Source organism: Bos indicus, chromosome 7 (assembly GCF_029378745.1).
Source record: "Bos indicus isolate NIAB-ARS_2022 breed Sahiwal x Tharparkar chromosome 7, NIAB-ARS_B.indTharparkar_mat_pri_1.0, whole genome shotgun sequence".
Lineage (NCBI taxonomy): Eukaryota > Metazoa > Chordata > Mammalia > Artiodactyla > Bovidae > Bos > Bos indicus.
The window spans coordinates 49,140,619-49,165,663 of record NC_091766.1 but is presented as its reverse complement, the minus strand read 5'-3'; the positions used below and the strand labels follow the sequence as shown (position 1 = coordinate 49,165,663).

At 34.7% G+C, this 25,045-nt stretch overlaps 1 protein-coding gene across 11 annotated transcripts in view; it reads left to right on the top strand.

Moving 5' to 3' along the window:
• FAM13B (family with sequence similarity 13 member B) overlaps positions 1-25,045 on the top strand; it is a 95,449-nt gene that overhangs the window by 27,757 nt on the left and 42,647 nt on the right. For 8 of the 11 annotated variants that reach the window (XM_070793640.1, XM_070793638.1, XM_070793639.1 and 5 more), the window contains exons 2-8: positions 438-604; positions 2,500-2,691; positions 3,121-3,333; positions 8,158-8,335; positions 8,635-8,776; positions 13,442-13,537; positions 15,440-15,600. In XM_070793640.1, coding sequence (XP_070649741.1) covers positions 2,535-2,691; positions 3,121-3,333; positions 8,158-8,335; positions 8,635-8,776; positions 13,442-13,537; positions 15,440-15,600 — 947 coding nt within the window. In that variant the 5' untranslated portion in view covers positions 438-604; positions 2,500-2,534. The remainder of the gene's footprint in view (positions 1-437; positions 605-2,499; positions 2,692-3,120; positions 3,334-8,157; positions 8,336-8,634; positions 8,777-13,441; positions 13,538-15,439; positions 15,601-25,045) is intronic. The other 3 variants (XM_070793649.1, XM_070793647.1, XM_070793643.1) reach the window with 1 other exon arrangement.

Here is a 25,045-nt window from a genome sequence, read left to right as displayed (position 1 = left end):
AAAATGTATTATGAGAATGGTGTAATCCCTGAAAATGTGTGCTGTCAAAGATTATCCTGTGCAATGCGTTTGTTTATCTTTAGCAGAAAGATTCATACCCAGGTTAGCCATCATAATTTGAAACCTTGTGTAAGATTTTGCCTCTTGTTCTCAGATTTTTTTAAAAATTATTCATCTATGTGGCTGCATCAGGTCTTAGTTGCGGTGTGTGGGATCTAATTCCCTGACCAGGGACTGAATCCAGGCTCCCTGCATTGGGAGCTTGGAGTCTTAGCCACTGGACCACCAGGGAAATCCCTCTCAGACAGATTTTTTTTAGGCAGAAGAATGCTTTTTGTTTTAGTCACCTTCCTGAATAGATTCACTGCTTATTCTAGTCTCTTCTCACAGTTAAAGATGTTATAGGAAATTAAAAGAATTTTTTTTTTTTCTTCTAGATTAACTGCTGAAGTACTGATCGAGTTCTGCGTTTCTTCAATGAGGAACTATAGGCTGATCTTCTGCCATAATCTCAAACAGCCATAAATGACAAAAGAATGCTTGCTCAGTGAGGGTAGCTGGTGCAGAAACCATTTTTTAAACTTAGGTGTTTAAGTACTCAAAGGTAAGTTTTCACAATAGTAATTATCCCATGCTTATATATCCACAGAGATTTTGGAATTAATTTCCTATTGCTGCTATTGACTAATTAACAGGTTTTGTAGTTATTAGCTGACATCAGATGTGTTAAAGAATGGATTTTGCTTGTCTGAAACTGTTTACATTTATGGCATTTTGCTGTCCCTAAGTTAATTTTTACTATTTATATAAGTTTCATTTGTTCTCCAGTGGGTTTACCTTTTGTACATATGGACATATACATATACATTTATTTGTGTAAACTTTTAGAATATTGAGCTTTTTTTTTGTTTTGCTCTTATCTTTCTCTTGTAGTGTGAAAGGAATTTTGTCTCTGGGGTGATGAAAAAAGCTCAGTTGGTGTCTTTTTGTTCATTATCAATTTTTGAAAAAGGTTTTTCTTTCCTTTATCCATATAAATTAATAAATTTTTATTTCATTTTTATTTTTTATTCCTTTGGCCATGCTACATGGGTTGTGGGATCTTAGTTTCCGGACCAAGGATTGAAACCACGCCCTCAGCAATGAAAGCACAGAGTAGTAACCACTGGACCACCAGGGAATTCCCATAAATGATTATTTTAGAAAATGAATATTTATTGAGATTATTTGTTCTTTGATGATTCAGAAATTGGAAACATTGTTTTTGCCCACTGATTCTTTATTGATCACAAGTCCTACAGAGTTAAGATGAATTATTTATTTCTTCTGGACTAGACAGACTGTGGAAGTTTTTCTTTTGAATAATTATGAAGCAGCAGGATTGATAAAAGAACATTCTCATTAAAGGTAGATGCCTAGAAGAAGAAGTGAAGTCACTCAGTCGTGTCTCACTCTTTGTGAACCCATGGACTGTAGGCTATCAGGCTCTTCCGTCCATGGGATTTTCCAGGCAAGAGTGCTGGAGTGGATTGATATTTCCTTCTCCAGGGGACCTTCCCAACCCAGGAATCGAACCCAGGTCTCCCGCATTGCAGGCAGACGCTTTACCGTCTGAGCCACCAGGATGCCTAGAGCTGAAGAATTTCCTTTGTTTATAAAAACATGGCTGCTCTGTCATGTAGAAGTAAGAACTAGTTAATCTTGTTCTTATTAGCCTATCATTTTAAAAAAAGATTCTCTCCTGTTAGGTTGCTTATGAATTGAGTGGTTAGATGAGCTTCATATACCAGAGTCCAGAAATGATTAGGTTTGACCTTTTACTTGTGTCATTATTAAGCTTGGTCAGTAAGGTCTTATTGGTGCAAAATTTGCCCCTTAATTTGTCATTGAGACATTAATATCCATTGCGAAGTTCAGTGATCAGTTTTGCCATTGTTTGATAAATAGGCAGTCATGGCATGGCATTAGTATTGGCTTCCCTGATGGCTCGGCTGGTAAAGAATCTACCTGCAGTGCATGAGATCCCAGTTTGATTTCTAGATTGGGAAGATCTGCTGGAGAAGGGGTAGGCTACCCTCGCCAGTATTCTTGGGCTACCCTGGTGACTCACCTGGTAAAGAAGTCTGCCTGCAATGTGAGAGACCTGGGTTCGATCCCTAGGTTGGGAGGATCGCCTGGAGAAGGGAAAGGCTACCTGCCCCAGTATTCTGGCCTGGAGAATTCCATGGACTATACAGTCCATGGAATCGCAACGAGTCAGACACGAGTGAGCAATGTTCACTAAAGGGAGCATTCAGAACTGACTTCACATAGTAGAGAAAATGTTTAGATGATTGTATTGAGCTTTAATTGTAGAACACACTTTGGGCCTGGTAACTGGAACATATTTAATAGATAAGAACACGTTCATGTGTAAAGCCTTCTTCTTTAATGTATGTAGTCATATTGCCACCAGTTAATCATTATAGTCTTTTTTTTTTTTTTCCTTTCATTTGGCAGAAAAGACAGCTTTGATTTCTGGCTGCAAAAAAGATATGAGGAAGAGCTCCTCCCCTTCCTTGAGTAACTGCAACTCCGTTCTTGCTAACAAAATATTTGGAATTCCACTTGATGAGCTGCAGCAGGGAGGACATCCAGACAATGAGGTTCCGTTCATAGTCCGCCATGTAGTGGACTATATTGAGGAACATGGTATATATTTCTTTACTTTGAGGGCTAGCCTCTGTTTTAATAGACACAGCTTATCCCTTTTGGACCTTGGATTATTTTTTTCCTCAGTACTCCATGTCTACAATATTGTGAGGAAAACTGATGGAAATTATTTTTTTTTAGTGTATCTTTCATTTAAAGTTATATGTTCAGATATGCCTGATTTAGAGCATATTTTAGTGGGAGGGATGATAAGAATATTTTTTAACGAATATAAAAGGGTGGGATAAAGTACAATATCCCTCTAGACAGAGACAGTGTGTGTTTTTAGATGTGTGATTTGAAGGTGTTCAGCCCAATCGGGAGACAAGAATGGCTTTCTGAAAGTATGAATATTTTAAGTTCACTGGAGAATGAATATATATAGTAGTTGAAACTTACTTAATTTTTGCCTTGAACTAATTAATGTAGGAGGTCTGGAGCAACAAGGACTTTTTCAAGTCAATGGAAATGCTGAGACAGTGGAGTGGCTTCGGCAGAGATACGACAGTGGAGAAGAGGTGGATTTGGTTAAGGAAGCAGATGTTCCCTCAGCTATTAGTCTTCTTAGGTTTTTCCTTCAAGAACTTCCTGAACCTGTTATCCCTGGAAGTTTGCATATTCACTTGATGCAACTTTCTCAAGGTAACATAATCTGAATCTTACCAATCAATCCCTTAACATTTAATTTCAAAATCTTTATCTTTTAGAAATCTTGACATGTAAGCAGTAACTATAGTAATTCTGAGAATAATTTCTTAAGTTCCCATTTGAATACATATGCTCTTTGGAGCTGTATTGTCTAGTTAAAGGAATGGCAACCTCTTAGATTCCTGTAGTAATGTTTACTTTTTATGATTGGTCTTAGTGAGCCTAAGATATAAGATGAGAAGGAGGAAAAGCAGGAGATAAGAACAAAGAGAAAAGAAGGAACAACAACAAAAAAAGATGTGTGGCAGAAGGTCCCATAATAGCCAGTGATGTTGGTTAGTGGTGATGTTACTATGTTTATCCTTGGTTTGATTGAATATTCTAGCAAAAGCCAGAAGATAGCTTTGATTCTAAGTTTGGACTATACCTAAAACTTGTTCTTGGACTCCTGAAGGAAAGTGAAAGTCTCTCGGTTGTGTCCGATTCTTTGCTACCCCATGATAAAATATCAAATTGGACATCAGATTGCAGACCAAGTCAAGAAATTCATTGGTCTCTGTTGGGTTAATTTTTTGGTGGTGACTGAAAGTAGGGCTTAGCTGGGATGGATAAGAAAAATAAAAGTGAAGTATGCAGAAAGGTAAAAGAACCAAGAAGCGATGAGGTGCTTCTGTTTCTTGAGCCAAATGGTATTCATGTGTGTATAATAGTGTGACATGTTTCATTACATAGGAAAATTTATGAAGTTGACATGTAATACAGTTGACTCTTGAGCAACATGGGTTTGAACTTACATTTTTTGTCAAAAAATTTGTACTACGAAAAAAAAAAATTTGTACTACGGTACTACATGATCTACGGTTGGTTGAATCGACACATGAAGAACTGTGGACTTGGTGGACCTGCTATAACGTTACACACGACTTTTCAGTCATGTGAAGGGTTGGCACCCCAACCCCTGTGTTGTTCAGGGATCAACTGTATTATCCATTTCCTTAGATTTTTTTTTAAATTTATTTATTTTAGTTGGTGGCTAATTACTTTACATTATTGTAGTGGTTTTTGCCATACATTGATATGAATCAACCATGGGTTTACATGTGTTCCCCATCCTGAACCCCCCTCCCTCCTGCATCCCCATCCCATCCCTCTGGGTCATCCCAGTGCATCAGTCCTGAGCACCCTGTCTCATGCATCAAACCTGGACTGGCGATCTATTTCACATATGATAATGTACATGTTTCAATGCTATTCTCTCAGATCATTCCACCCTCGCTTTCTCCCACAGAGTCCAAAAGACTTTTCTATACATCTGTGTCTCTTTTGCTGTCTCACATATGGGATTATCGTTACCATCTTTCTAAATTCCATATATATGCGTTAGTATACTGCATTGGTGTTTTCTTTCTGGCTTACTTCACTCTGTATATTTTTTTGGCTTTTCTTTGTATTGTGGAATCTCTCTAAAATTTTTTTCGAAATGGAACTTCTAGAGAAATTCAGTGATAGTAAGAAATTATAACTGCTTCCTTAATTCCTACTTGCTGTGAGAGCTGGATATTTTGTTTTATATCCTTAAGTTGTATATGGTTAGAAGAGGAGGATTTCTTTTTGAGAGTATTTTTCCATTTTATTTTTTTCTTAAATTTATTATTTTTTTTAAATTTAAAAGCAAGCCTAAGTTAATAGATGCCTCTTATTTATGTGTTAAAAGTCAATACAACGATAATTTATGATCCTGTTATGTATGTTTTTCTCTATACAGCTAGATGATTGAGCTCATTTTATACTTGATTTATTCAGGAATGGTTAGCCTGATTCAGTTTTGTTTCTTTATTGTGCCACCGGGATCAAAGAACAGGTTTCAGAATAAAGTATCAATATCGTCACCTTTTTTCAAAGTGTAATTTTCTTTTTTTGTCCCAAGAAATATTATTTTTGTTTTGAATTTCTGAATCTATTTCAAATTTCTTTTCTTGGAAGTAGGTATTTTTTCAAATGTTTATATTGAGTCATCTAATAAGCATTTTTGCACCCATTAAATATATATAATGAAAATGATGTGTTAGAGTTTTTGGAGCTTTTTTTATGTCTTTAGAGCCATTCATTTTGTTTTTATAATGATAGGATTCCATTTTCCCTGTGTTATAGAATTGTAAACAGGTCTTTTAAAGTTCTACGAATCTGATAATCTTTCAGTTTTGACTGAAAATTTATAAATGAATAAGTGGAATGAGATTTAGTGATAAAAAAGTTACTGCCTCTCACTGATGCTACCAGTCAGAAGCTGTTCTGTCAGTGAGATTGTCATTTTCACTGTTACTCATTTAAAAGTACGACAGTATCATGTACTGTGTTACTGATGGAGTTACAATATATATCTTACTAATTATTCTGTGTCAGTATTCACTTGTGAAGGAATTTAAGATGTGCAGAAATGCTTTTGGCCTGTTTTCAGAAAACCACCATTCGCCTCCATTGCCCATGTATATAACCATTAGCACACACACCCATATACACACACACATGCATGCACACACACCCATATACGACACCCATTTCTTTAATAGGTATGCAGGTAGGTGTGGCGGTACTTGAGGTGATATTTGTAATTCTGTTGTAATAAAATCTATTCGTTCATCCTTTAATCATTCATTTGGGAAGGTGTCTGGGTCTCTGGACAGAATTCTCTCCATTTATCATAGGTAACTCTTATGTTAATATTTTAATATTTCACAACCTTGGTACTCCTAATATTTTGGGCTAGGTAATTCTTTAGTATAGGGGCTATCCTTGAATTTTAAGATATTCAGTAGAATCCCTGGACTCTGTCTACTAGATCCACTGGTACCCCTTTCCCCCAGGTTATGACAATCATTCCACTCATTGGCAATGTTATCAGCCATTGGTTTAGCTCATGATAGTTTGTCCAATTGTTTATACATCATATTTTGGTAGAAAACACAATTCACAATTCTGTGAATTTGTTGTTACATTAAAAAAAAAACTGTTAACAATGGTTAAAAGATTTCCTAGTCAGGGGAATCTTCTTTGATATGTACATATATTTTTCTTGGTTATGATTTAACTAGGTAGTAGGCTTAAAATGGGGGAAGGCGGTGGCACCCCACTCCAGTACTCTTGCCTGGAAATCCCATGGACGGAGGAGCCTGGTGGGCCGCAGTCCATGGGGTCAGTAAGAGTCTGACATGACTGAGCGACTTCACTTTCATTTTTCACTTTCATGCATTGGAGAAGGAAATGGCAACCCACTCCAATGTTCTTGCCTGGAGAATCCCAGGGACGGGGGAGCCTGGTGGGCTGCCGTCTGTGGGGTCGCACAAAGTCGGACACGACTGAAGCGACTTAGCAGCAGCAGCAGCAGGCTTAAAATGGCACCCCACTCCGGTACTGTGGCCTGGAAAATCCCATGGATGGAGGAGCCTGGTAGGCTGCGGTCCATGGGGTCACTAAGAGTCAGATATGACTGAGCAACTTCGTTTTCACTTTTCCTTTCATGCATTGGAGAAGGAAATGGCAACCCACTCCAGTGTTCTTGCCTGGAGAATCTCAGGGACAGGGGAGCCTGGTGGACTGCCATCTGTGGCGTCACACAGAGTCGGACACGGCTGAAGCGACTTGGCAGCAGTAGAAGCAGAAGTTTAGAAGAAAACAGAAATTCAAAAAAACATTCATTCAGGGACTGTTTCAACCAATTATAAAGACAGAGTACCTGGGCAGTCGATAATGTTATGTAATGTAGAAGAATTGTTACTGGTTGCATTTTAAATTTTAAGTAAAACTCATATGACCATAGCCGTTTCTGGTAACTTCTTAGAGTTGTGTTATTTTGTAGAGATGACCAATATCATGGTCATAACCTTTTACCAATAATTTTTCCCCCCAATAATTATTTTTAAATTAATTTTAAGGACCTCAAGAAAAATACAGAATGAAAGATAATTGGGTTAATTTTCCCTATTAGAGCAATTAATTACTTCATTTTGAGGTACCTCTGAGAAATTACTTCTCCTCTTTGGGACCCTCACCAGTCAGTGGGTTGATACAGACCTAATTTCTGTTAATGAAAACTTATTGACGTAAACACAGGACCTGTCTTCTGGTAGCTGAAAATTCACTTGGTAAACCGAGAAGAGGAATTTGGGTTTTGTTTTTTTTTTTTGCTGCATCATGCAGCATGTAGGATCTTAGTTCCCTGACCAGAGATTGAACCTCCTGCATTGGAAGCCTAGAGTCTTAACCACTGGATTGCCAGGGAAGTCCTGGAATGCATCCTAATTTATTGATAGTTCTGTTGATATTGCTGAATTTAATTGTCCTTTTCAGAATGTTAAAAGAAGAAAGTGTTTTTTTACTCTGTTTCTTCCTTGTTTTTTTTTTTTCAGATACTGTTAGCTGGTTAAATTGCTTCTCATTTTTGCTTACTAGTGGTTGGTGTTGAATGGTATTGACGAGTACGTTTTGACTTCTTAGAGTTGGCACTAATTTGGAAACACATGTGCAGTCATGCAAAAGACAGTATTTTGAGAATTAAAATAAGCTCTAGGATTGGAGCCAGTGAATAATAGATGAAGAAAACATTCTCTAACAGTTGAGGGGTTGCATTCCTTCTCCAGTTCTTCCACTTAATAAGTGAAATGCAGAGCCCTAAGGCATTTGGCCTCTAGTAGAGGAAGTGAAGAGGTTTTGAATTGTTATAGTAAACTGGTGATGAAGGTGGAGTAATGTGAATCTGGCAAAATATCTGAGCTTTGCTTTTGCTTCATTAAGAAAAAACCCTGTCATTATGTTTTATAGATTATAATAATGAAGATGAATTTGGAAGAAAGTTGAGGTTCCTCTTGCAACAGCTTCCACCTGTTAATTACAGTTTGTTAAAGTTCCTGTGTAGATTTTTAGCCAATGTAGCATCACATCATGAAGAAATTTGGTCAGCAAACTCTTTGGCTGCTGTCTTTGGTCCAGATGTCTTCCAGTAAGTTTTTCACAAATTTTTGTTTTATTAAATAACATTGTATTTGTGAAATAGAATCATCATACTATCTCCCAAGGGTCATAGGTTGCTTGATGAACCATCATTTTTTATAGTAGATCTGATTAATCCTCCCAGTATTTCTGTGAACAAGGTACAAATTAGGTTGGCTTTACAGATGTTAAAACTGTGGCACAGAATGGTGGCATAAATCACTCAGGTCTATAAAGTGACTCAGTTTCTTCAGACTTTATCTGTGATGGATTTAAGGACTCTCAATTCAGTTTGGACTTTTCTTTTAGTATTTACACAGATGTGGAAGATCTGAAAGAACAAGAAATAGTAAGCAGGATAATGGCTGGACTTCTGGAAAATTACTATGAGTTTTTTGAGAATGAAGAGGAAGATTTTTCATCTAATGATTTGAGTTCAATTACTGAACAGGTGAGACTATTTTAAATATTCTACTTGGAGGGAGGTTTTTTTCATTTGGTAAAGAATATGCTCTTAAAGGTTTGGCCCAAAGTTATGTGGACTTTTTAAGTACTAAAAGTTTAGGACGTAATTTTCTTGGTTATTATACATTATCATAGGTGGTATTTCCATGTAGTATATGAATGTGATTTTTTTTCTGAACAACTTCTTGTCGTCAGTTTGGATAATATGGAAAAGGAATCGAAACCAGAGATACGCTAGAGCTTTTGTGGGTTTTCTTGTGTTTTTCTTTTGTTAAATTAAGCATTGTTTATTTTGTAAGAGTAGTGTGTTTTTGTTTTTGCAAAGAAATTGCTAGCATAGAGGAATGTAGGCAAAGGTTGAGAATTAGAAGGTAGAGGGAAAGGTGGTATATAAAATTGACACAAACTTTTAAAAATGTTTTTTTGATTGAAGTAGCAAGTCAGTGCAGCAGTGTAACCATCATCATATTAATTCCCATTAGGGAAGCATCAGGAGAGTAATAGTTTAGGTTGCAGATGTTTTAAATTTTGTGGCTCTTGAATATTAAAACCCATTTCTCAACAGTGTATTTTGTTGTTACTGTTATGCCTTAATGGTTGAGACTATAAAAGGGTCCTCATTCATTTCTTCTTTATGAAGTGAGAATATTGATTCTGAGTAATTGTTTTTGACTGTAAAGCCACATTAATCCAGACTTCTCAGGTTTAGAATTCATGCTTTAGGTCTGTCTGGAAGTTTTTCTTGTGTACTTAAGTGAAATGATTTGTCAAGCAAACTTGTATATTAAAACCTATAATGTTATTTATATTTTGAGTGTGGGGTGGGGCTGCTACCTTTTTAAAAATAATAATTCACCTGGTTAAAAATAAATAAGGTAAAATATATAGTAAAATGTCCTATTCGTACCTGTGCCCATCCTCTCCCTCTCATTGGTTTTTGAATGTGTTTTTCCAGAATTTCTTTATGCAAATGTAAGTAAATATTTCTTAGAATTTTTAATATTTTTAATTTAATATTTTAATTTTTATGGAAAGTAGCATACTTTACATAGTATTCTACACATTGTTCTTTTTTAATCATTTGACAATGTATCTTGGAGATCTTTTATTGGAATGTAAAGAACGTAGTCTTTTTTTTTTTTAATATCTGTGTGAGTAAGTTCTCTATTGTATGAATATAGCATATAATTTATCTGATTCATAGTATCTGTATCCACTTGAAATGGTGATAGCACATCCCAGTTTTCTCAGAGGCATCGTAGTTTATATCTGCTTTCTAATGTAATTATTAGAAAGAAATAATAAAAAATTATAATATAATATAATCAAATAATAAAAATTATTGTTATTTTAGTAGCTTCCCTTTTCACTTTCAAATGTATCCAAGTTTAGATGATAAATTATATGGTTATGCTGTTTATTGATGGACAATGGATTATTTCCCTTCATTTGTTCTTAAACTATAAAGCAGCATCTCTTGAATGTTTATCATACATATTTTCATTCATTCTTATAGGTGTTGGCTTTGATTATGTGAGGTAGGAGTTTTATTTCCTAGGTAGCCCAGCTTTTATTTAAAAGGGTTTCTATACCGTTGTGAACTTTTATAGATAAGTCTTTTTAATAATTGGGAATTATACTTTGCTTAGGTTTGTTTTGTGTTTTTAAATGAAGTTTAGTTAATTTACAGCATTGTGTTAGTTTCGAGTGTACAACATAGTGATTCAGTTATACATGTTACACATTCAGTTATGTAGCTAACTTTTTTCAGGTTCTTTTCTCCTTTTTCAGGTTCTTTTCTCTTATAAATCATTATGAAGTATTGAGTATAGTTTCCTGTGCTATATAGTAGTGGTACACAGTTGTCTCAAACTCCTAATGTATCCCCCCCCCCCCCACCACCTTTGGTAACCATAAGTTTGTTTTCTATGTCTGTGGATCTATTCTATAAATATTTATTTTTTTTAAGATTCCACGTATAAGTGATATCACATGATATTTGTCTTTCTCTTTCTGGCTTACTTCACTTAGTATGATAATCTTTAAGTCCATCCATATTGCTGCACATGGTATTATTTTGTTCTTTTTTATGGCTGAGTAATATTCCATTGTGTGTGTGTGTATGTATCAGTTACATGTGTATATATGTATCAATCACATCTTCTTTATCCATTCATCTGTCAGTGAACATTTAGATTGCTTCCATATTTTGGCTGTTGTAAATGGTGCTGCTGGGAACACTGGGGTGCGTGTATTTTTTCAAATTAGAGTTTTTGTCTTTTTCAGATACATGCCCAAGAGTGGGACTGCTGGATCATATGGGACTCTATTGTTAATTTTGTAAGGAACCTCCATACTGTTTTCCATAGTGGCTGCACCAGTTTACATCCCCACCAAGAGTGTAGGAGGGTTGCTTTTTCTCTACACCCTCTCGAGCATTTATTTTTTGTAGACTTTTTGATACTGATCATTCTGACTGGAGTGAGGTTAATACCTCATTGTGATTTTGATTTGCATTTCTCTAATAATTAGCGATGTTGAACAGTTTTTCATGTGCCTTTTGGCCATCACATGTCCTCTTTGGAGAAATGTCTGTTTAGATCTTCTGCCCATTGTTTTTGTTTTTTTTTTTTTTTTAATTTTTATTGTACTGTATGAGCTGTTTGTGAATTTTGGAAATTAATCCCTTGTGAGTTGCATTGGTTGTATTCCACCCCCCGCCCCCATTCTGTAGGTTTACTTTTTGTTTTGTTTATAGTAAGTTTAATTAGGTCTCATTTATTTTTGTTTTTACTCTCAGAAATGAAGCCAAAAAGCTATTATTACAATATGTGTTAGAGAGTGTTCTGCCTCTGCTTTCCTCTAAGAGTTTTATGGTATCCAGTCTTATATTTAGGTCTTTAATCCATTTTGAGTTTATTTTTGTGTGTGGTGTTAGAGAATGTTCTAATTTCATTCTTTTACACGTTGCTGTCTGGTTTTCTCAACACAACTTATTGGAGAATTTGCCTTTTCTCCATTGTTTAGTCTTGTCTCATTTGTCATTGATTAGTTAGCTGTAGGTCGGTTCCTTAAATTTTTTATATTTTCTTCATGTAACCATTTTTACCATTGTCTGACTTTCCTTCCCTCTTTTTCTTCTTCCTTTCCTTTCTTCCTCTCCTCTCTGTTTTCCAGTATCAGAAACTATTAAGAAGACAGTAATAGATATCAAATTATAATTTACCATGTATAAACTGAGGATGAATACATATGTATACACACACACATATATATATGTTATATATGTATTTGTGAGATAAATCAAGTCCGTAGAATTTGTAGCCTGAAACAGTGCTCCATGGAACTTCTGGCATATTTTTTTGAAGGTTTCCAACTATACAGTATGTGACATAAGAAACTTGATTAAAATAAAGAACTGACACAGCTGTTCAGAATTATTTTTGCTGAAAAGAAAATGACAAGAAGAGGACAAGTGAATATATGTGCCTTAAATGTTTAATGCTTTTTGATATCCATATGAACTCTCACCTTTGGGGGATTCTGTGTGCCACCTTTCTTTTCATTTTAGTTCAGTAGTTAATTTTTTAAAATAAAGTTAATGGCTGCTGAAAATGAAACAACATACACACATTTGTGTTACTCATTTTCTACTTTTCTGAGATGATTTGACTTATAAGAAACTGATGATGCCAATTTGATCTAAAGTTTGTATCTTGACTCTTCTAAAGTCTGCAGGGTATATTTTGATTATGTTTTACATTGTGGTATAATTCTCTGATATTTCTATTATCCTGCAGCTTTCTTACGTAAACTGAAATATATTCATAGCTCACATATATTGCATTTATATTTCTGTATTTTTTTAAGCACTATAAAAACTGACTCAAAATATATTGTGCTTTACATTAAATAGTTGTGGTCAATTAACACCTGTAAATAATGTTGAATTCTGCAGATTTGACTGTGAATAGAAAAGAGGATATTAGCATATTGAACAGAATATGCTCAAAAAACAGGGTAGTGTAATGAGTCCTGAGAGACAGCAAGGTATATCACTTATCTTGGCTCATGTTGCTAATCACCAGAATCTATTGTCTACTTTTCTTACAGTTTGAATTATAACTGGATTTCAATAGTACAGATTTCTGAAATTTCTTTTTTAAGGTAGATTTCATATCTTTCATATTTGACTTGTGAAGCTGAATTGATCAGATACTGAGTGAAAGTAAAATCTCCTCAAACTCAGCACCGTTTGGTTGCATTTTAAAGTTGTTATAACTTAAATGCTGCTAATTTGTTATCCACATACATAAAGAGGTGGGCAGACCCGGCCTGTCCTGGCAGTGCATTGGTTTTCCCCCTGATTTTGATATTTGAGGAAAGCAAAACTTATTTAGCACTCTCTACTTTCAGAGTTTTATCCCATTAATGCAAGTATTTGGCCATTAGGTCCTTTTCAAGGTAGTAGTTTTTTTTTTTAATAGTATGAGAGGTCTCCTTTGATTGGAGATGTTGAATAGGAAGTGTTTGAGTAATGACTCAGAGTCAGAGAACAGATTCTGTGTATGGGATCCTTAAATGATTGCAAATCCAGTAGAGTGGTTTGAAGATGTAGGTGATAATTATGTTTCTTTATACGTTTGAGAAGGCAGGTAGCAGCGTTCTCCACAAGCTGGAGTCTGGAGAGCAGGCATTTCACGAGGTCCTAGAGAAGGGAATTACAGCAGTCAAAGAAGGAAGAGATGTAAGTATGGCTGAGGGTTTTCCATAAGTGAAGTTGAGTCAGGTGCCTATATAGGGTAGGTTCAGAATAACTTATGAACAGAATATTGATAAGCAGAAGGTCAAGTTGATAAGAGGATCAAGAAGAACTTTTGAAGCTAAGTTGTGGAGTGATGGAGCATTTTTATCTAATTTTTACTCTTACCCAAACCAATTTAATGAATTTTTACTGCAAGAAATTACACTAGAAGGCCTGGGGTGAGGGGTGGGGGAGTGAGAAGAAAGACCCATAGGCAATTGATTGTGTTCATGTCCTATCTTAGTTGATGGTTACTGGTGAAAATGTTAGGAAATATCTATTAGTTTACATAAAGCTTATTGAATCAAATATATATTCATTATAATTGAGTGTAAAGTTTTAATGGAAAGAGCTATTGACCGTAGACAAACTGATTTTAAAATCGGTGATGTAACATTAAAATTGCAGTCCTTCTGAACCAAAAATGTGTGTACTGAATAGTTATCTATTCTCAGTTTAAATAGTCACGTTACTTTTTTTTTTTTTTTTTTGCAGTCATCTAATCTTGTACTCAAACCTAAGAACAGTATTTTCTTGCCAGTTTTTTTCCTTGGATTATCAAGTAGATATTAATTAAATACATTCTTGATTTTAAGTAATTTATTAAATACATAGATAGAGAAAGAGAGTAACTTTCCATTTCATCCAGTTTAAAAACTGACCTGTCATTTGAAATTTTCACCTTTATGTATAAATCTAACTTCTCAGTTAATCATTTCTGTGTGTGTGTTAGTCGCTCAGTCGTGTCCGACTCTTTGCGATCCTATGGACTGTAGCCCACCAGGCTCCTTTGTCCAAGGGATTCTCCAGGCAAGAATACTGGAGTGGGTTGCCATGCCCTCCTCCAGTAACCACTTAGGCCAATGATTTTCAGTACTTGTTAATTAGGAGTTGGTAGAGTATCAAAGTATAATTACCCTCTGATTCAAATTTTCATTTCTGAGAATCTTGTAGCAATTGTTGTATTTGCCTGTCAGGAAAAACACTAGTGTTACATGTAGCAGTAATCATTCTAGGTATTGTCAGCCCATTTGGCTAGAATGGATAGAACTATTTATGTTTACTGTTTAATGTTTTTAATGACTAGTATTAATTTATAAAAAATGGTGTGATTTTATGGCTAGTTTCTTCTATGGGATAGCTTAATAAATGTTTTTCATTTGAAAATATTTTGTTCGTTTTCCTTCTTAGATATTTGTGTCTTTTTAATTAGAATGATTATTTACTTATGTAGCCAGTTTGATAATAGAAAATGTTTTACAGCCCCTGACAGAAAGAGAATTATAACCTTGAGTTGTGCTTCATGGTAAAAATAGTGAGTTCTTCCTTGTTGTAAGGTCCAGTTTCTGCATGAAGAGCTGAGTCTGAACCATTTAGAAGTTAGCCATCATTTTCTAAAACATAGTTAAGACCTTAAGGCAAAATTTCTGTGCCCTTTTTTTTTCTACACTTATTCTGTGTTAAAATCACTTGTTCAGTGCACTTGGAAATTGGAGAGGTCAGTTGAAATCTTCGTTGTAGCTCTTAGATTTACAAATCTGATTGGTTAGGAAATGAAGCTTTTTAAATGTTATAGTGTGCATGCTTTTTCATAGTTTGCAGTCTTATTCGTATTCCTAGTGATATACTAATATAATCATTACCTTCTGCTTTAAAAATATTATGTTTGGTTTGAAATTTTACTCTAATGTGGAGAAGTTGGCAGATACTTTGTAAGGGAAATTAGTCTTAAGGAAATGAAGCTGAAAATGAGTTGTGTTTAAATTTTTCTTAGAATAGTATGTTTTAGATATCAGTTAACAGTTTCATTAAATTTTAATTCTCGGTTTCCTCTTACTTATATAGGTTAATGAACTTTCTGAGGAAGAAGAAGAAGATGAAAAGCTGGAACATATAGAAGAACTTCCAGAAGAGGGTGCAGGAAAATCAGATGACATGCCAGAGGTGGTACAATTAAGGATGACTGAAAACATCCTGGAACCAAATAGTGTTACAGCATCAACAAGGTAGTATTTCATTTGAAAGGACTAATTTTTGAGCACTTCATTCTGGTTGTAAATTTACTCAAGCACTAAATTACACAGATTATAATGATATATGAAAGATTAATTTGTATATGAAAAAGAACAATAAGAATGTTTTAAAGAAATAAACTGGTTAAGGCGTTTTCAGCTATTAATACCTTCTAAAAAATAATCTCTTATGTATATTTTCTCTTAAAGTTAATTTGTTTTTGTATTATTAGTGTATTAGTTGGGTTGTGTAAAATTTCAGAACCTTTGAAAGTAGAATTGCTAGAGAAACATATAGTGGTTGAGTTGACTATATTTCCAGCTCCTAGGCACTAGATTGAACTAGGCTTTGAGAAGAGGACTCTGTGATTCTTTAAGATGGTGCTTTCCAATCCTTTCATGTGTAAAGTGCTATTAAAGATGGTAGGCTGGAGGCACTATCGTAGCACATGGGTAGGACCATTGGACACAATGTTTAGGAAGCATTAGAGAATTCAAGAACGCCCCATTCATAGCTCTAGGTTTGGTAAATTCTGTCCTAGTTCTCTGTAAAGCTCCATGGTTTTCTAATTAGGGGGACGGTTACTTGTTTAGGCCACTAGATGTTTTTCATTAAATTTGTGTTCAATAAAATAGTGATTTAAAAAGTAGAGAAAATAATTTGATTAAACAAATATTTAATTATTAATTTAAATATTTAATTACTAATTAATTCATTTAAATAGTAATTTAAGAGACAACAAAATATTTAAAAAATAACTAGTAATTTAATGAAAGAACTATTCATTGTCATCTAGAAAAATTATAAAGTAGTTTAAAGTGTATACTTGTAAACTTTTGTTTAGTTGCTAGGTCATATTTGACTCTTGTGATCCCATAGACTGTAGCCCGTCAGGCTTCTGTGTCCATGATATTTCCCAGGCAAGAATACTGGAGCAGTTTGCCATTTTCTTCTCTAGAGGATCTTCCCAACCCAGGGATAGAGCCCATGTCTTCTTTATTACAGGCAGATTCTTTATCACTGAGCCACCAGGGAAGCCCATACTTCTAAATACAACTATTAAATGTCTCTTTGGGACTCTATATTTTTATATTAGTTATAGTTTCTTCAGACAGGAAGATAATTTTGGTATATTAACATGTTTATTCACCTTTTTGGTTGTGGTTTAGTTGCTAAGTCGTGTCCAACTCTTAAGACCCCATGGACTGTATGTAGCCTGCCAAGCTCCTCTGTCCTTGGAATTTGGAATTTCTCAGGCAAGAATACTGGAGTAGGTTGCCATTTTCTCCTCCAGTTCACCTTTTTGCCCCTGGTATAATTTTTTGTTTGTACTTTTCTGTTTACATGATATTCTTAATTCTATGTTAGATATATATGAAAATACTTATAAGCTATATGCTAAAGTATTTAGCTATGTCTTAATTATGTATTTACTTTAATTCTTTTTTCTGATCTTTGAGTTATTCCAGCTTACTCTACAGCTTTTGTTCTTAGGTCCTTTTATCCTTCTTTTGGCTTTTTCCAAATAAATTTGGAAAATTCATTAGGCTCAAAGAGAAAATTTTCCTGTGACTTTTGATAAGTATTTCCAGACTGCTTAAAATACTTGTCTCAGTTTTCATTACTGTTAGCAGTATTTTCTTGAGCACCTGAAAACAATAGATTTAAACTGGTGTTCTTTATTTTCTTTGAGTTATGCTTGCCGATAATGTAACCTCTAGCTACATGTGGCTATTTAAATTTAAACTTAATTAAATAAAATTTAAAAAATTTCCACAGTTGTGCTAGTCACATTTCAAGTGCTCAATAGCCGTATGTGATGAGTGGCTAGCATAGTGGACAGTGCAGATATAGAGCAGTTCTATCACTGTAAAAATTTCTTTTGGATAGTGCTCATTTAGAGAGGTGAATTCGTTAGCCATATTATTTGTTTACCAGCAAGGTTAAATATTGTTTGAAATGCATGCTGCTAATAGTTTCTTTTTTTGGATCATCTGTCTAGCTTTATAGAGGATCCTCCTTCCTTCCAGCACAGCCATTTTTAGATGGAGTCATTGGAGATTTGAGGGTAGTCAGGATTCCTTAATTGCAAATCATAGAAACAGATCTTGGCTAATGGAAAGAAAAAAGATAATTTATTAGAAGAATGCTGGATAGGTACCAGATTTGAAAGGAAAAGCAGAGAGAAGAACATGAGAGCTCTAGAGAATTTAGTATAAAAGGGTCATGGAAGAATCTCTTCAGCATGTGGCTGTTGCTGTGAGATTTCAAACTACTTCCTTGCATCTGTCATTCTGCTCAAGATCAGATTCCTGTCGGGTAACAGGGGAGAGGATCTGGCATAAATTGGATTGTGTGTCCATTCCCCAACCAGGGTAGAGGTGAGTCATTGTAAATTATGCATGTATCAAGAGCATTGGATGGAGGGAAGAACTAGTTTGCCACTGAAAAATGGGGCTAATACCAAAAGAAAGGGGTCAGGGTATCAGGCAATACAAATAGATGTATCTGTCACAGTGGTCTTCTAGATTTAGTGCTGACCCCTATAAATTTCAGTTAGTATTTATACATTAAATTTTAGGTTTGGCTGATTGAGAGCATAAAGGCAAAGAACACATTCATCTTAAAAAATTTTTTTTTTAAAATTTTGTATTGGGGTATAGCCGATTAACAATATTGTGATAGTTACAGGTGAACAGCAAAGGGACACAGCCATACATATACAAAAATACATTCACCTTTGATGAAAGAAAGGTAGGCAAGAAATATCCTAGAATGCATAGGACCTAGAAAATAGGGAGCTCTTAATAAATTCATTTTAGGGAATTAATGGATACTGTGTTGCATGAAGCTAGTGATTGAACTTTTGCTAACTAAATGTCTTGTCTTTTTTTTTTCTTCTGTATTTTATGTATTTTGACTTTGCTGGGTCTTTGTTGCTGCACATGGGCTTTCTCTAGTTGTGTGCAGGGGCTACTCTTTATTGTGATGTGTAGTCTTCTCATTGCAATGGCTTCTCTTATGCAGAGCACGGACTCTAGGCTTGTGGGCTCAGTAGTTGAGGTCTGTGGGCTCAGTAGTAGTGGTTTGAGGGCCCATGGGCTTAGTTGCTCCATGGCATGTGGGATCTTCCTGGATCAAGCATCAAAGCTGGGTCCCCTGCATTGACAGATGGATTCTTAACCAGTAGACCACCGGTGAAGCCCATTAAAGTTTTGTCTCTTTGAGTTTTCCTCTGAGGTAGCTTACAAATATTTTATGGAAGTATTAGATAGCCTACTTTGTATTTCTGTGGGAAGATATGTTAGAAACCTCAGGGAAATAAACATTAAGTGACAATTGAGCAATTCTTAAACATTTTGGTCTCAGATGTTATACTCTTACAAATCATTAAGGACTCCAAAGACTTTTGTTAATGTTGATTTTATACCTTTGGATATTTACCATATTATAAATTAAAATAGCATAAACTGCTGGGTGTATTCTTTGTTGAGTTGTACTTTGAAAGATGCTTAGGATTTGTAGCTGAAGTACAGCTATTTATGATCCAACAGGTTTTGTTGTTGTTGTTGATAGATTTCTCCTCCTTTGTTAGTTTTAAGTCATTGATTCTCAGACTTTTTGGTTTAGTTTGTGGACCACAAAGAATTGTTACTATGGGTTATAGCTATTGGCATTTACTCTTTTGGGAACCCAAACTGACAAATTTCTTAAAGTAGTAATGAACTCATTACATGTTAATGTAAAACTTTTTAATCAAAAGTAGCTTTTTCAGAATCTTCCAAGAATCTTTAGTGAGAAATTTTTTAGTGGCATTGTTTACATTTTTACAAATCTTTTTCATGTCTAAGTTGATAGATGGTAGCTAGATTCTCACATTTTCTTTGGCATTTAATTTGTTGCCATCTGTTATTTTGGTTTAAGTATGTGAAGAAAATCTAGCATTATATAAGTAGGTAGCTGGAAAAAGGTAGAGAATTTTTATAGTCTTTTCAGATAATTGTGGATATTCTTTGACAGTACACCAAAACTCAATAAGTTGTAGTTTATTAAAGGTTATTTGTAATGTGGAACCCGAAAGCATATCTGAATTTTTCATACTCTGATCCATTGGTCTCTCCTGTACTTTGAGAGAATCTTTTAGCCATGCTTGATTTTGTAATATGGTATATTGGTATTTTGAAAAATACTGCCTTACTGAGTTATTCAGAGTTTCCAAATAGTGATATTATATCAAAATATATATTCTTTAATATCACCACTGATTATATCAAAAGTATCTTTAAGTATTAGTATGCTATTAAGCTTCTGGTGGAGGATACAGATTTTCCAGAATTCTAATTTTTGTTGGAAAACCCAAATTTTAGTAGTTCTGTCTTGCTTATTTTTGAGAAAATTTCTACCAGATATTCAAATTGGAGTGACTATAATCTGTCAGTCTATCTTTCAAGTAAAAATGAGTGTTTCATGCTAAAAGTTAAGCTCTCAACTCAAACAAGACAAGCATCATTGCAAGCTGTGCAGCAGAATTTGCTTTGTGTGTACTTCCTATTTGTCACACCACATATTGAAGTATGTTCAAGGGCTGAGATAAAATTAATAATATGTATTACTTCTTCATCAAGGACTTGTTCCTTTTAAAAAAAGATTGCAACTGAGTAGTGTTGAGGAATGCACTGGGCATGGTTTGTTTGGTACCACTTGCCTGAACCTTATGCTAAGACCCAAAGCAGTGTTCTTCTACCATTGATTTTGCATCATCATGCAAATATCAGCACAGTGAAATGTTATGAAAAAACAGTTTTGATCTTTGGTTCACAGACCACTCTTACAGAACCAGTTTAAATATTTTCTACTACTTGGTTTAAATATTTGTGTATGGGTTGTACTGAGTGACTTATTTATGCATCTGTTATTTCTATACATTGTTTGCCATTAGCCGTATTTTGTTAAGATTGAGCCAAGTGCAGAGTGGAAAAAATGGTGGGATTTAGGGTATGGGTAACCTAGGTTACACAAAAAAGCAGAAGTTTTGGTTACTTCTGAGGCTCAGTCTTACTCAAGAAGTACAAGGAAATCCCAAGCTTGTTTCTAAAGTGTGTTGTATCTGTTTAGATGAAAAATGATTGCTTTATATTCACACGTTTATATACGACTTGGCTTTATTTAGATATTCAAATGTTAGGGGACTCTTTACCTTTTAATAGAAAATAGAGAGTTCTGTAAGAGTTCTTTATTTTCACTGTGCTTTTCACAGTCTGTTTCCTAGACTGTATTGAAAAGGTTTATTTTGGCTTGAGGTTAGTTAACTTTTAATTTATATTGCTTCTAGAACTACAGATCAAAACCCCAGCTAATTGGCATTATTGTAAAGTTCATTTAAAATTGTACTTTTAATGCCTTGCTAAAACTTGGAATTTATAAAGAATAAAAAGTTTGATGCTCTTTTTCATGTGCTGTTGCTGCTAGGGCTTCATTTTTGTGAGCTCAATAGTTTATGATGGTTTGATTTTAGGTGTAATGCAGGAAAGAAGATGTAGTGGTTAAGGAAGAATTCCAAGTTGAGGAGTTTGAGACTGGTTTGCACTTCATTCTGTGGGTACCTTATATGTTGAAATCCCATGGACAGAGAAGCCTGGCAGGTTGCAGTACATGGGGTCGCAAAAGTCAAACACAGCTTAGCAACTAGCACTTTCCTATTGTTGAAGAAATGTCCCTTCAGCTGATTATAGGTGCACAAGAAATGTAGTAGTTACTTTTTCCTTTAAGCCCAGTAACTAAGCAGTTTGCAGAATATTTCAATTGGTAATCATTTCACCACATTTTCGCTAGCTAGGTTCCACTTAAAAGGGAAAAGAGGAAGAAAATGTACTTGGTGGGAGTGTCAGAAATGTTGGGTGGAAAAAAGTAAAATTTATGCTTTGGGTCAATAAGATAAATTGTTAAAGTAAAACAATTTTTGAAGTTTCAGAGCATAATAAGAACCAGACAGGTTCTCTTCCTCCTTCCTATTGCCCCGAAAATGATACATGGTATTTTAAAGACTTGTGGTTGTTATAACTTACTAACTTTCTAATAGTGAGGAATCTTTTCAATTTACTGTTGTCATAGGTATAGGGTATTCCCAGATTGATGGGGAAAGTGAAGAAATGGATTTTGCTTTTGATTGGAAAGGAATATGTGGCTTTTGTTTTGTTTTATATATTTACTTTCCAAAACTATAGTTTTTGAAATAGTCATTTAGTGGGGCTCTGGCATAAATTATCTGGAAATCATCCTTATTTTAGATTGTAAAAATTAACCATTAATGCCTTTCTGATTTGGATAATGAGTAGTAATAGTTCTCTATTGTTCATCTGTTTTAGCAATGTCATATTTGTCATAATTTATAGCTCTTGATATAGTAGTGATTAATGAAAACAAACAGACTTTTTTCCTTTATAGTAGGTTATGCTTAAATATTTTTATAGAATAAGCCAGATTCAGAATTTTGTCCCCCTTTCCCTACCTCCCACCGAGTTGCATAGTACTTGGGAAAAAATTTGTGGACTGTTGATTGGGTCCTTGTCAATAGTGACCTCATGTTGCAGCCTGCTTCCGTTTAGACTGCAGCTCTGATGGCTCAGCAATTTTTGTAAGCCCATCACCATCGTTTATGGTATTTGAAGTTGCTTTACTTGATGTTTTTGTTAGGAGTTCCACCGTGTTCAGAATGGCTTGCAAGGCTCTGTTACCCAGGTAAAGTGATCTTTTATCAGATTTAATTGAAACAGAGCTTCAATACTTTTATTGAAGTATTATTTGTAATATTAAATATTTACAGTTGGGAAATTAAAATAGTAGTAGTTCCCTATGATAATTGTATTTGATTACAAAAAATTAGTAATTGGAATAAATGGCTGCAAGATTGATTTTATATTCTCAAGAAGGTCCTGTGATTCTAGGCAGATTTTAAAATAGAGTTCACAGCAGAAGGGAGAAAAAAGGTCAGAGAATCACTATAGTCTTCAGCGTTACACTTAGTTGTAGCCTGAAATAACGTGTGACCCTTGTGATTTATTGTTTGTCCTTTTTGTCTGATATTCCTTGTCTGGTGGTTTAATAAAAAGAGATTTTTAAGTGGTCTTTATGGCATCTGTCTATAGTACCTGAGTAATTTGACCTTGAATTTGTCAGCATTTATTCTTTGTGTATCTTTACTAATCAGAATTCACCTACTTAACATTATTTTGCTTCGGCTGCAGATGCATAGCCATATTGATAAATCTTTTTTTTTTTTTTTAGCCATAGGTTTGTGTTAGCTTTGGTTTGTACATAAGTACTTTATTCCCCACAGAACGTGGCAAAAATCTGAAAATAAAGAATAATTAAATTCTTTGAAATATGAAAACTAAGTCAGTCCTTTGCTCTTGAGGAATTTTGAAAACAGTTTTACAGTCAACTTTGTAGCCTCAATCTGACTCATTCAGTACAAAATCTATGTATTTGATTTGTTTACTATAGCTTTTTGGGGGTAGGGAGAAGGTTCCTATTGAAAATAGCTATTTATTTGATTGTTCTAGCTTGTTCTTCAGGGCCAAAGAATCTTTACTTTCATTCTAATAATCTGGCTTGCTGATGAATACTTTTACATATATTTTAATTCCAATAGCGTTTAAAAAGGAAAGGAAACTGAAAGATCAAATCCTCTGGCTGCCCTCCAAATTTAAGACCATTAGAACTTTTTTTCTGTTTGACTTCTTTGGATAGGTGGAAAATATGATTAAAGTTTAATCTTTTGGGAGGCTAGATAGCTCTTGGCCAGTGTTTCTTACATTTATTAGTATGGATAAGAATCATCACTGATGCTTCTTAAAAATGTAAACTCTGAGGTCCTACCTTAGGTTTGGAGAGGAACTGAGGAATCTCCTTTCCTTTTTTTTTGGAATCTCCTTTCTTAAAGCTTTTTTTTTTTTTTTAACTGAGAAAGAAATCAAAGTTACAGAAATGGGTGTAAAACAAATGTATATCAAAACACGTTAGTAAGAGCAAGTATTCAAATATTCTAGAGTTGGAAATAAACACTGAAAGCACCCCAATAGCTCTCACAATCCTGATCTCCTTACTTTTATGGCAATCACTTTTTTCTATATTTTGGAGCTTCATGAAAATTATATCTTGCTATATATGTTTTCTTGATCCAGCTTCTTTCACTGAACATTTTATGAGAGATTTCTCTATGTGGTCACATGTCACTGTGGTTTATTCATTTCATTTGTAAAGTATTCCATTTTATGATTACACCATAGTGATTCAGTTTACTGTTGCTGGGCAATTAGATTATTTTTATTTTTGACAATTGTGAGTAACATGCTATGTACATTGTTGTACACATCTTCTGGTACTCACATGCATGCACATTTACTGTCTTTATACTTGAGTAACTATTGATGAATTGTTTTTCATGGTGCTTCTCCAGTTCACATTCCCATTAACAGTGTGTGAGCATTCCCATTGCTTCACATTGAGTATTTCATTGTCATTTTAATAAGATTAATCCCCTTTTCATATTTGTGAGGTGCCTGGTCAAGCCTGTTTCCTATTTTTTATTGGGTTTTCTTTCTTATTGAAAAAGGAGCCCTTTTTAGGAGCCCTTAAAAAATAAGTGTTGTATTTTTCTCATTGTGTTATACCTTTTCCTTCTCATATTGTGCCTTCTGATGAATAATTCCCAATTATCTGCTAAACTGCTGCTGCTGCTAAGTCGCTTCAGTCGTGTCCGACTCTGTGCGACCCCATAGACGACAGCCCACCAGCGTCCCTGGGATTCTCCAGGCAAGAACACTGGAGTGGGTTGCCATTTCCTTCTCCAATGCAGGAAAGTGAAAAGTGAAAGTGAAGCCGCTCAGTCGTGTCCTACTTTTAGCGATCCCATGGACTGCAGCCTACCAGGCTCCTCCATCCATGAGATTTTCCATGCAAGAGTACTGGAGTGGGGTACCATTGCCCAATTATAATTGTAGATAAAAAATTCTGGCAGAATTCTGTTCTTTATTTTATGGCTGAGTAAGATTCCATTATATATATATGTGTGTATGTATGTATACATGTACCACACCTTCTTTATCCATTCTTTTCCCTTTGTGGTTAATGCTTTTTGTTCCCTGTTTAAGAAGTCTTTTCCTAACTATATACTCCTGTCTTGTAAAAGTTGCATCTTTAATCTTCCTTGTTTAGGTCTGAAATCTACCTGGGATTGATTTGTCTGCAGTGTGTGGCAGATGCCAAGTTACCTTTTTCATCTAGATACTGTTTTTTCCCTGCTTTCTATAGTGGCACCTTTGTTCTAAATCAGGCATGGGTCTGTTTATATTCCGTATGTCTGTTCTTGTGCCAGTGCTATACTGTCTTATTTACTTTGGTTTTATGGTTATTTGAAGTCTAGAATAGGGTCCAAAT